At 48.6% G+C, this 14,026-nt stretch overlaps 1 protein-coding gene across 2 annotated transcripts; it reads left to right on the top strand.

The window, feature by feature from the left end:
• Positions 1 to 583: 583 nt before the first annotated feature.
• Positions 584 to 13,944, top strand: DDX23 (DEAD-box helicase 23). Of its 2 annotated transcripts, XM_015065802.3 has the most exons (18): positions 661 to 719; positions 1,186 to 1,262; positions 4,170 to 4,378; positions 5,008 to 5,118; positions 6,016 to 6,109; positions 6,224 to 6,289; positions 7,341 to 7,479; positions 7,754 to 7,887; positions 8,025 to 8,137; positions 8,364 to 8,507; positions 8,609 to 8,834; positions 9,132 to 9,277; positions 9,640 to 9,817; positions 10,558 to 10,800; positions 11,226 to 11,377; positions 11,578 to 11,686; positions 12,475 to 12,649; positions 13,038 to 13,944. In XM_015065802.3, the coding sequence occupies exons 3-18, from the start codon at positions 4,170 to 4,172 to the stop codon at positions 13,259 to 13,261; spliced, it is 2,463 nt and encodes an 820-aa protein (XP_014921288.1). In that variant the 5' UTR covers positions 661 to 719; positions 1,186 to 1,262; the 3' UTR covers positions 13,262 to 13,944. The 2 variants fall into 2 exon arrangements, with proteins under 2 accessions (XP_014921287.1, XP_014921288.1); XM_015065801.3 differs by lacking the exon at positions 1,186 to 1,262 and having other exon boundaries at positions 584 to 719.
• The last annotated feature ends 82 nt before the right edge of the window (positions 13,945 to 14,026 follow it).

Here is a 14,026-nt window from a genome sequence, read left to right as displayed (position 1 = left end):
GAGAAAACAGATGCCACAGCCCAGGCAATACTATACTTCCGGGAGGGCTCTGTAATCCAAGTATGGACTCATTTTGAGTTGCCACAACAACTGGGTATTGTGCTGCCCGGACAAGGTTGCTAAAATGTTCTTCTAAATTCCGGATAGTCCCACACAATGAATCGTCCTACCCTCAATCTGAAATACTAGGCTACTCCTGTAACTTAACCTTTAGTTTGTCTACCTGTAAAATGGGGCTAATCTATCTCACAGATTTTTATTTTATTTTTTTTTGTAAAAACGCTTTTCCACAAACGGTCCAGTATTTGTTACTGCAGTTGCTTGTGATAATTAAGCGCTATTGATATCTAAAGAAGCCCTTAAATTCCTTCGTCGTAAGCCACGAGAGTCCAGTAAAACCAACATATTCCAGGAAGACTGCGTGGCGAGAGAACCTTTTGCTGGAAGCAAACCCACGGAAAACTCTTTCTCCCACAAACTCAGATGTTTGGCGAACCACATTGCCCAGCAGACCCCGCGGCCGGGGTTGGCCTTCGCGCGGTGCGTTGTGGGATTAGTAGTTCCCAGGCTTTTAATGTCCGCCCGCGCCGCCAGGTACCAGGAACTCACCTTCCCAGCATGCCGCGCGGCCGCGGATGCATCTCGGCGACCAGGAAACGGGAAAGATGGCGACTGTTCGGCGACGTTGAGGCCGCGTTGGGCGGTTCAGACTCAGAGTGGTGAGTCCCGAACGATGGAGGCGGTTCCCAGGAGCTTGCAGAGAGGGCAAGAGTGGGGGCACGGCGATGGCCCCTGTCCCCGGGACGAGGCGGGGAAGAATGCCTCAGGGTAGGGGCATGAGCCCAGAGAGCTCTGGCGGGCTGGAGTGAAGGGGCGCGGGCCCCAGGGCGGAGTGTTGACTCCTGGAGACACAGGCCAGGTCCCTGGACGATCTTACGGGCCAGACCTTTGCCCATGAGCATAGCACCTGTGATACCCTCCATCCGACTTTATTCCTTCATATTTTGAGTAAGCCTTGCTCCAGCCAAACTGGAACTCTGGCTTTTCTCCCAGAACCAGTCATGCTTTCCCGCCTCTGCGCCTCCTGTATTATTTCTTTTGCTAGGAATGACTTTTCCGCACCCTCAATTACACATCTTCAAATTCTACCTATACTTAAATGCTCAAGAGCCACTTCCTCTACAGATCTTTCCAAATCTTCTTTGCAAATGAAAGGAAACTTCTTTGAATTCCTATAATACTTCATCTGAGCCTTCATCTTGGTAAGTGCCACATACCCTCTATTGTTCTGTAACCTTTTTTTTGGACAGGATCTTCCTAATTTCCTTTTGTAATTCAATACGGAGTCTAGCATGGTGCTTTGCATATAGTAGATGCTTGATAAATACTTAATTGGATGAAAAAGAAAATCTGCCCCTACCCTACAAGAACTGAGGAACTCAAAGACCTGGAGGTTTGCAAGGAAGGCTGTTGAGAAGCGATGAGTAGGGTGCGCCTGGTTATCTGGCCCTTGTGATAAGTAGAACCTGTAATAAAAGTTGTCTATATTGTTTCCTTATCCTCACTTCTCATTCTCTTCTAAACTCACTCCACTCAGGCTTCTACTTCCTCCATGCCATCAGAACAACTCTTGTCAAGGTCACCAATCATCTCCATTTTTCCAAACACAAGGGTCACTATCTCCTAGCCTTTTTCCACTGGCACAGTTAATCACTCCCTCTGTGAAACACACTTTTGGCTTCTGTGATGTCATCCTTAACTTTTTTTCCTCTTTCTTAATGCTGTTGCTTTTTTCCAGTCTTCTTCTCTGGCTCCTTTGCCTGACCTCTAAATGTTACAGTGTTCCAGAGCTCAAACCTGGTTCTCTTTTATTTCTTTCTTTAACTATAGTGCCTATTTAGGTAATACTATTTAGTGTCTCATAGCTTTAAAAGCCATGTATACAGTGATGACTCAAATTTTTGTCTCCAGGTTCTTCTGAGTTCCAGAATTGCATTTTCAAAATGAAACTTTTGATTTTCTCTTAAATCTCTTCCTTCCCCAGTCACTGCTGGTCACTAATGGCATCGTGAACCATTAGGTCAGTCACACCATAAATTTAGGAGCTATCTTTGTGTCTCCTCTTTTCCTTTCTCCCTTCATCAGTAAGTCCTGTCTGCTTTGCCTCCAAGTATATCCTGAAGCTCACTACTTTCCATCTCCATTGCCACTTTCCTAGAACAAGCGACTGTCATCTGTTGCCTAGACTGCTGGTTCTGTTTCTACTCTTGCCTCCCTATTATTTTCTTTCAAGTCACCAAATTCTTTAAAAATGTAAAATTAGATCACATCACTTCCTGTTTAACACCCGTTAAGGTTCCTGTTGTTGTTAGGTTGAAATCCAGGTTCCTTTACCCGGGCCTAAAACACATTTCCACGATCTGAATCCAGCCTATCTCCCTGAACTCACCTTAAATCAGTCTTTCCCCTGGGTCACTGTCACTCAGCCACATAAGTCTGTTTTTAATTGGCAAATATGCTGCGCTAGTTCTTACCCCAATGCCTTAGTACTCGTTGAACTTTCTACCCCATAAGATCTTTTCCCTGATCTTTGCAGCCTCTCTCTTTCCCATCATTCAAGTCTCAGCTTACATGTTACCTAAAACACTCTTTCCTGAGCCCTCTCTCACTTGTTCCTACCTGTCCCCATCATATCCACCCTGTTTTATTCTATTACTTCTCATTACTATTTGAAATTCTCTTATTCTGCCCATTATGCGCTTCATTGGAATTTCAGTGTTATGAGATCAGAGACTTTGTTTTGTTTACTGCTATATCTCTAGCAGGTAGAACAGTTTCTGGTGCTTAGTGAATATTTGCTGAGAGAATGAGTGATGTTCAGAGAAGATACCTCCCTTCTGGGTTGTTTTCTTAGGGTTCTGAGTAGAAGAGACATAAGTATAATTGCATTATGTACTGATATAGAACATTTAGTCATTTCTCAGACAATTGTGAGATAAGATGAAAGTGCGACTTGTTCATTTTTCTTTTCTTTACACATTCTCCTTTCTTAAAGGTATATGGCAGGAAATTACATGGAAGGGAGATTGTACGTGAAAGTCTGGGGAACTGATATTCCAACGGAACCATTTGGGGGTAAAATAAGTTCTGAGAAATGTATCCTGAGTGTTAGGAATGGATGATGATGATAGTGATGGGGTAGAGGTGGATTCAGACTTACTGTCATTTTAGCTCCTGGCTGAGGTGGATTTTGTAGTTAGAAGGACAGTTGACAGTGTGACATGGTGTTCAGTGTCCCCCCCAGGCAGGAGGGGAATGGAACAAATTCCTGCTCAAACCTTTCATAGGACTGGGTAGTGGTCAAGGCTCTATGAGAATCTGAGTAGGGAATGTCAGTCAGCAGTCTGTGACCTTTATTTTTTGGTACCTACCTTTCTTTCTTTTCTGAAATAATTATAGATTCACAGTAAGTTGCAAAAAAAAAAAAAAAAAAACAAAACATAGAGGTTCTGTGTACCCTTTACCAAAGTTTTTCCCATTGTATAATGAGAAGTACATTTCTTTTAATCTGAGTGAAAGTGAGTTTGTTTCTCCATTTAAATTTAACTTCTCTCCATTTAAATTTAAGTTCTCTTTTCTCCACTAACAATTTAAGAGTGTAATCCCAAATCTCAAAGGTAACTCTTTTTCCTCTTTTGAGTTTTCTTTATGAGCTCAAGGGAACTTACCTCCCTTAGCCATTTATGCGTTGACTGATCCCAGTGGGCTGGCAGACTGCTAAGATAAGCAATATAGGATGTTTCCAGAGGTAGCTAGTATACTATGCATTCACTAACATTTCTTTTCATACTCTTACAGTCTAATTATAAAAATAAGATAACATCTGTTATATACTTTTAGAAATGAACGTATATGTATACAAAAAGGGATCACAGAGGGATGGTATAGTATAACAAATAAGAATGGGTCTCTGGAGCCAGAGTGCCTGGCACTCTGTCACCTACCACCTGTGTGTCCTCAGGCAAGTTACTTTATATACCTGAGCTTCCATTCTCTCATCTATAAAGTAGGCATTCCAGTATATCTACCTCATAGGGTTGTTTTGTGACTATATAAACAGTTTAGAGTAGTACATAGTACATAATAAGGATTTCTCTTATCCATGACAGATGGCAGGAGAGCTGGCTGACAAAAAGGACCGTGATGCATCACCTTCCAAGGAGGAAAGAAAGCGATCTCGGACTCCTGACAGAGAACGGGATAGAGACCGGGACCGGAAGTCTTCCCCATCCAAAGACAGGAAGCGGCATCGTTCAAGGGATAGGCGTCGAGGAGGTAGCCGTTCTCGCTCCCGGTCCCGTTCCAAGTCTACAGAAAGGTAAAGTAACTTTGTATGTCTATATGGGAAGGGAGAGTACATTTCACACTTCTTCATTCTTGGTTCCTCTGATGCCTGCACTATTAGGCCACTAGTCTTTCACATATTTCTCTACACCTAGTGACCCAGCAGCTCTTAAAAGTTAAGAGGGAACTTGTAGGATGAAGGTCCAAGTGATCGAGGAAGATAGTTTCTCTGTTCACATAGACTATGGCCTATCATTCCATTAATGCTTAGCAGTACAACTCCGATCTAGACGACTGTCTTAGAATTCCCTCATAGCTTCTCCTAGAGACACATTCCCCGATTTATAAAAATGCTGCTTTGTGGAGAAAAGAGCATGAGAGGGACACCTGGGTGGCTCAGTCGGTCAAGCGTCCGACTTTGGCTCAGGTCATGATCTCATGGTTTGTGGGTTCAAGCCCTGCATTGGGCTCTGCTGACAGCTTGGAGCCTGCTTCAGATTGTGTCTTTCTCTCTGCCCCTCCTCCTCTTCTGCTTGCTCTCTCTCAAAAATAAGTAAATAAACATTTAAAAAAAAAAAAAAGATCACGAGAACCTTCTTATGACTGCAGTGAACCTGGATACTCTGGAAATCTCACATGATTTCTTAAATTTGCCGTCTTTAGAGAGCGAAGGCACAAAGAACGAGAACGGGATAAGGAGCGTGATCGGAATAAGAAGGACCGAGACCGGGATAAGGATGGGCACCGACGGGACAAGGACCGGAAACGATCCAGGTACCTGAGGGAATGGGAGCGGGCCTTAGGAGAAAGCCTTCCTCTCTGCCTCTGAGCTGGCGCAGGCCCATAGGGAAGTCAGTTGTTGTGGTAGTTACTGCAGAGCTGTCATTTTTAGAAAGCACGTATCCTTAGAAACTATAACCAGTTACTGAAGCTGCAACAGTTTGAGGGTCAGTTTGTTCTTAAAAGTTAGAAATTAGTTGGAGAGGGTTACCAGCCTACAAAACAGTCCCTTAGTTCCATTGGACCATTCAGGTGTCCACCCAAGATAAACAACATGTATTTGTTGGGATAGCTTAATGCCCCAGTATCTTGACCTCTTTCCTCTGGAAATTCTGTATGCAAAGTTTTTATTAGGCTCTGAGTATGCAGGTTAGGATTCAGGGCAAAGAACACAATTCCCATAGCAAATACGGGGGTGGGGGTGTTTGAGACCTCTTGTAGATTGGGCTTGTAATAGTTGTGGGGAAAGGATCTCTGCACAGGTAGGAAGGAAGCAGGGGGAGGGAACACACAGAACAGTACCCGGAAAGGGTGGATGGTGGGGGACCTTGTCAACGAAATTCATCGTGTATTATAAATGAAGCAGGATTCTTTTTTTCTGATGCGCACCTGCTATTTGGAAGAGAGATTTTGCCCTCAGTAGTGAAGGCAATCTTGTGAGAAGAGATTAGTCTTGGAAAGGGAGATTCGGGTAGAATGGGGCCAAGACAGGCCCATCATTAGGTTTCAGAGCAGGCAGAGTGACCAGGCCTGCAAAGGGAGCTTCAGGGCATGATGGATGGCCATAAGCCAGTCTTGTTGAGTCATGGGAAAACTTCTATCCTCTCTGTGGCTCAGCCTGGATGAGGGCAAGATAGCGATATGGATCTTTCCCGTTTCTTTTCCTTAAAGTTTATCTCCTGGCCGAGGAAAAGATTTTAAATCTCGGAAAGACAGAGACTCTAAGAAGGATGAAGACGATGAACATGGTGATAAGAAACCTAAGGTAAAGGAGAGGAAGGATTTCTCTCATCTTCCTCTTCAGTTCAAGTTCTGCATTATAAATCTTCAAAGGGAGAGAGCCTTTATGGACTGAAGTCCTATTTTTTTTTATCTTTAGGCTCAGCCATTATCTCTGGAGGAACTTCTGGCCAAGAAGAAGGCTGAGGAAGAAGCTGAGGCTAAGGTGAGAACTCGAGGGTCTGTGTTAGCTGGCCGGGCTGCTATAATAGAACGTTGCAGGCTGAGCGACATAAACAACAGAAATTAATTTTGTCACAGTTCTCGAGGCTAGAAGCTGGGATCACGGTGTCAGTAGGGTGGTTTTCTTCTGAGGCCTCTCTCCTTGGCTCGTGGGTGGATGTCTTTTGTGTCCTCACATGATCTTCCCTCTGTGCGGACATGCCCCTGGTGTCTCTCTGTGCCCAGGTTTTCTCTTACAAGAGAGGAATGGTTTAGGGTCCACTCAAAGAACTTCATTTTACCTTATCACCTCTTTTATTTATTTATTTATTTATTATAAAATTTTTTTAGTGTTTATTTATTTATTTATTATTTAAAAAAAATTTTTTTTTTCAACGTTTATTTATTTATTTTTTTGGGGGGGACAGAGAGAGACAGACCATGAACGGGGGAGGGGCAGAGAGAGAGGGAGACACAGAATCGGAAACAGGCTCCAGGCTCTGAGCCATCAGCCCAGAGCCTGACGCGGGGCTCAAACTCACGGACCGCGAGATCGTGACCTGGCAGAAGTTGGACGCTTAACCGACTGCGCCACCCAGGCGCCCCAAATGTTTATTTATTATTGAGAGACAGAGCGTAAGCAGGGGAGGGGCAGAGAGAGAGGGAGACACAGAATCGGAAGCAGGCTCCAGGCTCTGATCTGTCAGCATAGAGCCTGACCCAGAGCTCGAACCCACAAACCGCAAGATCATGACCTGAGCCGAAGTCGGACGCTTAACTGACTGAGCCACCCAGGCGCCCCTACCTTAATCACCTCTTTAAAGGTTCTATCCAAATACAGTCATATTCTGAGGTACTGGGAGTTAGGGCTTCAACATATAAATTTTGAGGGGGACACAGTTCGGGCCATAGTGGGATCCTAGACCTATCTGTATTTTCCTGAAGAGGTGTAATGCCTGAGCAAATATTGTCGGGCCCTCTGCTGTCTCCTTATCAATGATGTGATCATACCCTGCTCCTAGATCCTTCGTTTACAGTTCCAATCTATTTTGTAGCCCAAGTTCCTCTCCAAAGCGGAACGAGAGGCTGAAGCCCTAAAGCGACGACAGCAGGAGGTGGAGGAGCGACAGAGGATGCTCGAAGAAGAGCGCAAGAAAAGGAAACAGTTCCAAGACTTGGGCAGGAAAATGTTGGGTTCGTTTTCCTCCCCTGTGTAGCCCTTAGAAGGAGTAGGAGAGGATGGGTTGGAATTGTAGTGTCACTCAGGAGAGCCGGAAACCTGTTTGCTCTGGAGTTTGGAAGAGGGAGGGCTGGGGGAGTTGATGAGCATATCTCTGGGTTACGTCTCCATTTCCCTTGTATTGCAAATCTCCCCCTTCTCATTTGATGTCTGTCGTCCAGATCCTGTCCGTGCCCTCTTTTGTCTTGCACTGAGTTCTTCTGCAGCTTTGCTTTCCTTGGTCTGCAGAAGACCCTCAGGAACGGGAACGTCGGGAACGCAGGGAGAGGATGGAGCGGGAGACCAATGGAAATGAGGATGAGGAAGGGCGACAGAAGATCCGGGAAGAGAAGGATAAGAGCAAGGAACTGCATGCCATTAAGGTGCAGGCCTTGGTTCTGTGCTCATTTCCCCCGCCACACACAAGAATGAGATTTAGTTATTTGGCCATTCCGATCTCTGCATGTGAGATCTGGGTGGGCCTGGAGCTTCATGGGCTTTGCATTCCGTCCCTGGGCAGGAGCGTTATCTGGGTGGTATCAAGAAGCGGCGCCGAACAAGGCATCTCAATGACCGCAAGTTTGTCTTTGAGTGGGACGCATCGGAGGACACATCCATCGACTACAACCCCCTGTGAGTGGCTTCAGGCCTGTGTGCTAGGTCTTTTAAGGCAGTTCCTGGAAAGAACTGGTGCTACAGAAAGAGCAGTAAGATTCTGGGGTGGGGAAATCGGTAAGCGCATAGTCAGCCAGCTCTCTGGGTGAGGAAAGACCCCAGTTACGAAGGTGTACATATTGGTTCATGTCAGTAGTCCGCCCTTCCCTCCTGCTGCTATAACAAACCCCTGTCTCCACCTCAGATACAAGGAACGGCACCAGGTGCAGTTGTTGGGGCGAGGCTTCATTGCAGGCATTGACCTGAAGCAGCAGAAACGAGAGCAGTCACGTTTCTACGGAGACCTGATGGAGAAGAGGCGGACACTGGAAGAAAAGGAGCAGGAGGAGTGAGTGGCAGGGCTGGGGGTGGTTGGGCAGAGCCCAGAACCTACAGAAAGGAGCTGGAGGAAGGATACTGATCCCACTTGTTCCTCACGTCCCACTCCAGGGCCAGACTCCGCAAGCTCCGTAAGAAGGAAGCCAAGCAGCGCTGGGATGATCGGCACTGGTCCCAGAAGAAGTTAGATGAGATGACGGACCGGGACTGGCGGATCTTCCGAGAGGACTACAGCATCACCACCAAAGGTGGCAAGATCCCCAATCCCATCCGGTCCTGGAAAGACTCTTCTCTGCCCCCGCACATCTTGGAGGTCATCGATAAGTGTGGGTACAAGGTAAGGAGGGACAGCTTGGCCCAGAAGACCTGATGTGTTCCCATGTTCTAGGGGATACACACTTAATTTGGGAACAGAGAGCTTTGTTCCTTTGTTCCTCTGTTTTGTTCCTCTTCTGCCAGGGAGCACTAAGGTGATGCTCTCACTTTCTGGTGGAAGTATTGGCCTTTGGTGACTGTGTTTCCTCACTGTGAACTGCTGTCCTCCTCTTGTGCTGGCCCACGTGCCCACTCTGTCAGCAGTGGCTTGGGTAGCCGGACTCCATCTGTACCCATTATTGTCTCTGGGTCACTGCAGGAACCAACACCTATCCAGCGTCAAGCAATTCCCATTGGGCTACAGAATCGTGACATCATTGGTGTGGCTGAGACTGGCAGTGGCAAGACAGCAGCCTTCCTCATCCCATTGCTCGTCTGGATCACCACTCTCCCCAAAATTGACAGGTGGGGTCGGCAGGTCCCAGGTGGGGTGGGTTTGGCTGGGTGGGAAAGGTCACAGTGGCAACTGAGCGTTTGGTTTTCTTTTTAAGTCTACAGTCAGAAACCCCCTTCTTTAGTCTGGGTCAGATACTAGGGAATAATTGGATCACGGTATCAAAGAGGTGTATGATTTTGTTGGCAAGGACCACTCCCTGAAGAACTTGGCTGCCCTGGAGTCTCTGATTTTTAAATGAGATCTTTGCATCCTTTTCCCACCACCCTCCCCATCTCCATAGCTGCCCTTAAGAGTGACTTTGTCTTGCTCCTGTTTGTGGTTGGATAAGAACGAAAGCTCACGGAACTGTGGGATGCCCCGTTTACCACAGGATCGAAGAGTCAGACCAAGGCCCTTATGCCATCATCCTGGCCCCCACTCGTGAGTTGGCTCAGCAGATTGAGGAAGAGACCATCAAGTTTGGGAAGCCACTGGGCATCCGCACTGTGGCTGTCATTGGCGGCATCTCCAGAGAGGACCAGGGTTTCAGGCTGCGCATGGGCTGTGAGGTTCGTTCACCTGGCGGGCAGCCAGCCCACTGTTTGAGGGTTCTCAGTTTGGGGGCTGTGTCTCTGGTTTCTGCCATAGACGTACAGTAAAGTGAAGAAAAGGACTGGTTTATATATATGTGCTGTTACTTGTCGAGAACTTAAGAACCAGGTATCGTACTGTGCGCATCATTAATTTTACCAACAACCAAATGAGAGAGAGAGGTGGTGGACCTCCGTTGTGCAGGTGAAGCTGAGGCTCAGGTCAGTAACTTGCCCAGAGTCACAGCTGGCAATGAGCAGAGCTGAGACTCATACCACAGCCTTTGTTGTCACTCACTCTGCCAGACCATGTCAGTGACTTCACGTATTGGCTCCTCAAGGTAGAGGAAGAGAGCTTTCGATAAGAAATTTTATGGAGGAATTGAGTCTTTTGCAACTTCCTGGCATAATCCCTTTGTATAATTCTCTCCATGGTTTCCCTTAGTCTCTCTTCCATCTAAGAAAGTTCCTGATTTTGCCTCTTCTGTTTGACTCCTGAGCCTTACTCAGAGACCCTGTTCACGCCTTAAAAAAATCCAAGGTGGCAACAAGCGATTCTGTGCCAGTTCTTAGGAACCTTTGCCGTCAGTCATAACTGCAGGTTGGGGTCCAAGTTCCTTAGCATTGGAGGTGTGTTGTCTGAGCGGGTGGATAGTTCACAGGAGGGAGAAGAAAGGGGTACGTGCTGCGGCTGCATATGTTTCCACTGTGCCCTCCAGATTGTGATAGCTACCCCAGGACGTCTGATTGATGTGCTGGAGAACCGTTACCTTGTGCTGAGCCGCTGTACCTATGTGGTTCTGGATGAGGCAGATAGGATGATTGACATGGGCTTTGAGCCAGATGTCCAGAAGATCCTGGAGCACATGCCTGTCAGCAACCAGAAGCCGGACACGGATGAAGCTGAGGACCCTGAGAAGATGTTGGCCAACTTTGAGTCAGGAAAACATAAGTACCGCCAAGTAAGGCCGCTTCCCTAAGCTGGGAAAAGGGGGCAAGTTGCCAAACCTGCTCTGAGGCCCTTCTTGCCCTGGGGGGGGGGGGGGGGCCACGGTACATTTACCAGCATGTCCTCTGACAGTCCTGGCAGCGGAGCCATTATTGGCTTTGCCCTCGAAAATGGTTCCAAGGCATCATGCTACTCCCCACCATGGGTGCCAGCAAATGCTCTCAGCCCTTCGTGTCATCATAAGATGCAAAATACCTTGGTGAGCAGGTAGTGAGGAAAGAAGTGGGAGAGCAAAGGACACGATTTCCTATGGCAGTGGCTGTTAAAGCCTACTCCATGGCTCGTTTTAGGTTCTTTAGCCCAGGCTACACTTCCTGTGGCGATGGAGGATATGGCGGTGCCTGCCTGGGCCCAGGGCTGAGCTTCCTCTTTTCACAGACAGTCATGTTCACGGCCACCATGCCCCCAGCGGTGGAGCGTCTGGCCCGGAGCTATCTGCGGCGACCTGCTGTGGTGTACATTGGCTCTGCAGGCAAGCCTCATGAACGTGTGGAACAGAAGGTCTTCCTCATGTCAGAGTCGGAAAAGAGGTATGGGGGCGGCTGAGCCTGGCAAAACATGATGGAGAAGGTGCTTTTTTCTGTATGCGGGATGATGGAGGGTGAATGTTCTGCCGTTCTAAAGAGCTGCGGTTTGCTTGTTCGGGACGCCATGGGATTGAAGGTCCTGGAATTGGTGTTGGTAGATCAGAGCGTGCCTCTCATTTTTCTCCTCTGCCTCTTCTCCCCAGGAAAAAGCTGCTGGCAATCTTGGAACAAGGCTTTGATCCACCCATTATCATTTTTGTCAACCAGAAGAAGGGCTGCGATGTTTTGGCCAAATCTCTGGAGAAGATGGGGGTATGTCTGGCGAGAGAGAGCCAAGTCCGCTCTCTTTGGTGGGACTTTCTGAAAATAGAGGGCCCCTCTGAGGCTCCTCCTTTCAGTTCTGTCCCATTCTTTAACCTAGGGTTCAAGTCAGGGCCGGAGGGAAAAGGGTGGTGTGACAGGGATGAGGGAACTGGGTCTGTTGTGTGATCCCCTGTCTAGTCCTGCAAGGGCAGCCAGAACTGCCTTGGGTCTTCCTCCAAGGGGGCCGGGCCAGGGACAGGTTTTGAGACACACATCCTGGCCGGACAGGAGGCTGTAGAATAGTAGATCAGAGTTCTTTGTGTTTATAGATGTATGGGAAAGTGGGTGGTGCATCACGAGGGACATGGGGGATTGGTGTCCTTTACTCCTGCTACTGGTGTTTCAAGGGTCCTTAAATGTCTTGGTCCCTGCTTGCCACCCTCATCTCAGCCTCATTCTCTCTTTGATGACTTCCCGTCTGTCTGGCTCCGTGCCACCTGCCCCCCAGTCGCTTTACCGTTAGTACTATCACTTTATTTTTACTCTCTTTCCCCTCTCACCCCAGGGCTTTACCTTTGACCTCACTCTGTCTGCCCCTGCCGCACCACACCCTGTTCTCTCCCGTCCCTTTCTTCAGCTCACCTGTTCTCTGCTTGCTTCCAGTAGCACTCGTTCTCTCCCCCTCCTCCTTCCGCGTCTGCCCTGCTGCTCTGCAGCCCTCCCTCACGATCTCCACTCCCTTCTGTGTCTTTCCATGACCCCACTGCTCTCTTCTCACCTTGCCATTGTTCCAACAGTACAATGCTTGCACGCTGCATGGTGGAAAAGGCCAGGAGCAGCGAGAGTTTGCACTGTCCAACCTCAAGGCTGGGGCCAAGGATATTTTGGTGGCTACAGATGTGGCGGGTCGTGGTATCGACATCCAAGATGTGTCTATGGTTGTCAACTATGATATGGCCAAAAACATTGAAGGTAAGTGCGGGCGGAAGCAGCTTCCATCCAGGTAAAGGGGGCCTCCTTGTCTCATTCCACTTGAAGCCGGAGGCTCTTGCTGCCATTCCTCACAGCTCCAAGTCTGGGATTGCTTGTCCCGGTGGGAAGAGCTCTGCTTTTTATCTCCCATGGGTTTTGTCCCAGCACCCAGGACAGCTCTGTCTCCGGGGTGTGGGCCGCTTTCAGTCTGGGTGTGGCAGGTTGATCCCCATCGTTAGTGGTGGAGAGGGCACTGTGGGCGCCGCGGGGGTCAGGCCACGTGGGGGGGGCGGCGGGGTATTGACTGCCCTCGGAGGTGTGTTGGGGTGGGGGGCGCCTTTAGAAGTGAGGCCCGGTACCCTCGGTGGCACTCCTCCCCTTCCCCCAGATTACATCCACCGCATTGGTCGCACGGGACGAGCTGGCAAGAGCGGTGTGGCCATCACCTTCCTCACCAAAGAGGACTCCGCTGTGTTCTATGAGCTGAAGCAAGCCATCCTGGAGAGCCCGGTGTCCTCCTGCCCCCCAGAACTAGCCAACCACCCAGATGCCCAGCACAAGCCAGGCACCATCCTCACCAAGAAGCGCCGGGAAGAGACCATCTTTGCTTGACACGGCACTCTTGCCGTCAGTTTAAGGGCATGTTCTGAAGCCTTTTCTTCGGGACCCTTACGTCTCTTTCCAGGTCCTCACTCTTATGGGGCCTTAGGAAACAATCAGACTCCTCGGCCCAAACCCTCAGGTCTGAAGGCCCGAGCGCGGGGCTGCAGAAGGAGAGGAAACTGCTATAGGCGGCAGGGAGAACAAAGGACACAGATTCTGGCCTGGCTCTGCCCCTCTGGAGGGCTTTGGGATTGCACTGGGCCATCAGCTCTTGCCAGTCGTGGGGGCAGCCGGTTGGCACTGCCTCACAGACTGAACAAAAACCTGGCCGCCACGACGGTACCTCTTCGGCTCGGACTTGACTGCAGAAGCTGCAGCAGTGTCATTGCCCTAGGTGACCCCAGGGGATCTGGCACTGTGAGGATTATGGACCTTGGACTCTGTCATTTTGACAGCCGTTTGCCCTTTTGGATTATAAAACCAGTTGAGAGCCTTGTTTAGAGCTGTGCACGGCCCCTGTGCCCAGGGGTGCTGTGCACTCTGGGCATCCCTCACCCAGGGAATTTTTTTAGTAGCTGTGGGGACAGGGTGAGCTGGCTGTGTCCATCTTGAAGTCACTGAGTGAAATTTCTGTTTTTTATTCTCTGAGAAGATGAGTTTGTATGTTCTGAGAATAAACACAAGAAGATGAAGGCTGTGTCTGATTCCAGCTACAAGCATCTCCTGGGTTTTCCCTGCTGTCACGGGAGATAGGAGGACAGCATTGGGCGCGGT

The sequence above is a fragment of the Acinonyx jubatus genome, chromosome B4 (assembly GCF_027475565.1).
Source record: "Acinonyx jubatus isolate Ajub_Pintada_27869175 chromosome B4, VMU_Ajub_asm_v1.0, whole genome shotgun sequence".
In the NCBI taxonomy this organism is placed as follows: Eukaryota; Metazoa; Chordata; class Mammalia; order Carnivora; family Felidae; genus Acinonyx; species Acinonyx jubatus.
The sequence above is the reverse complement of the archived record's forward strand: the minus strand, read 5'-3'. Positions and strand labels throughout refer to the sequence as shown.

What these genes read in the sequence shown, in the direction of transcription:
- DDX23 (XM_015065801.3), top strand. Translation starts at nt 4,170, where the DNA reads ATGGCAGGAGAGCTGGCTGACAAAAAGGACCGTGATGCATCACCTTCC. An exon ending in CTTGGGCAGGAAAATGTTGG is followed by an intron (nt 7,480 to 7,753) that starts GTTCGTTTTCCT and finishes CTTGGTCTGCAG; the next exon opens with AAGACCCTCAGGAACGGGAA. An exon ending in TCCATCGACTACAACCCCCT is followed by an intron (nt 8,138 to 8,363) that starts GTGAGTGGCTTC and finishes TCTCCACCTCAG; the next exon opens with ATACAAGGAACGGCACCAGG.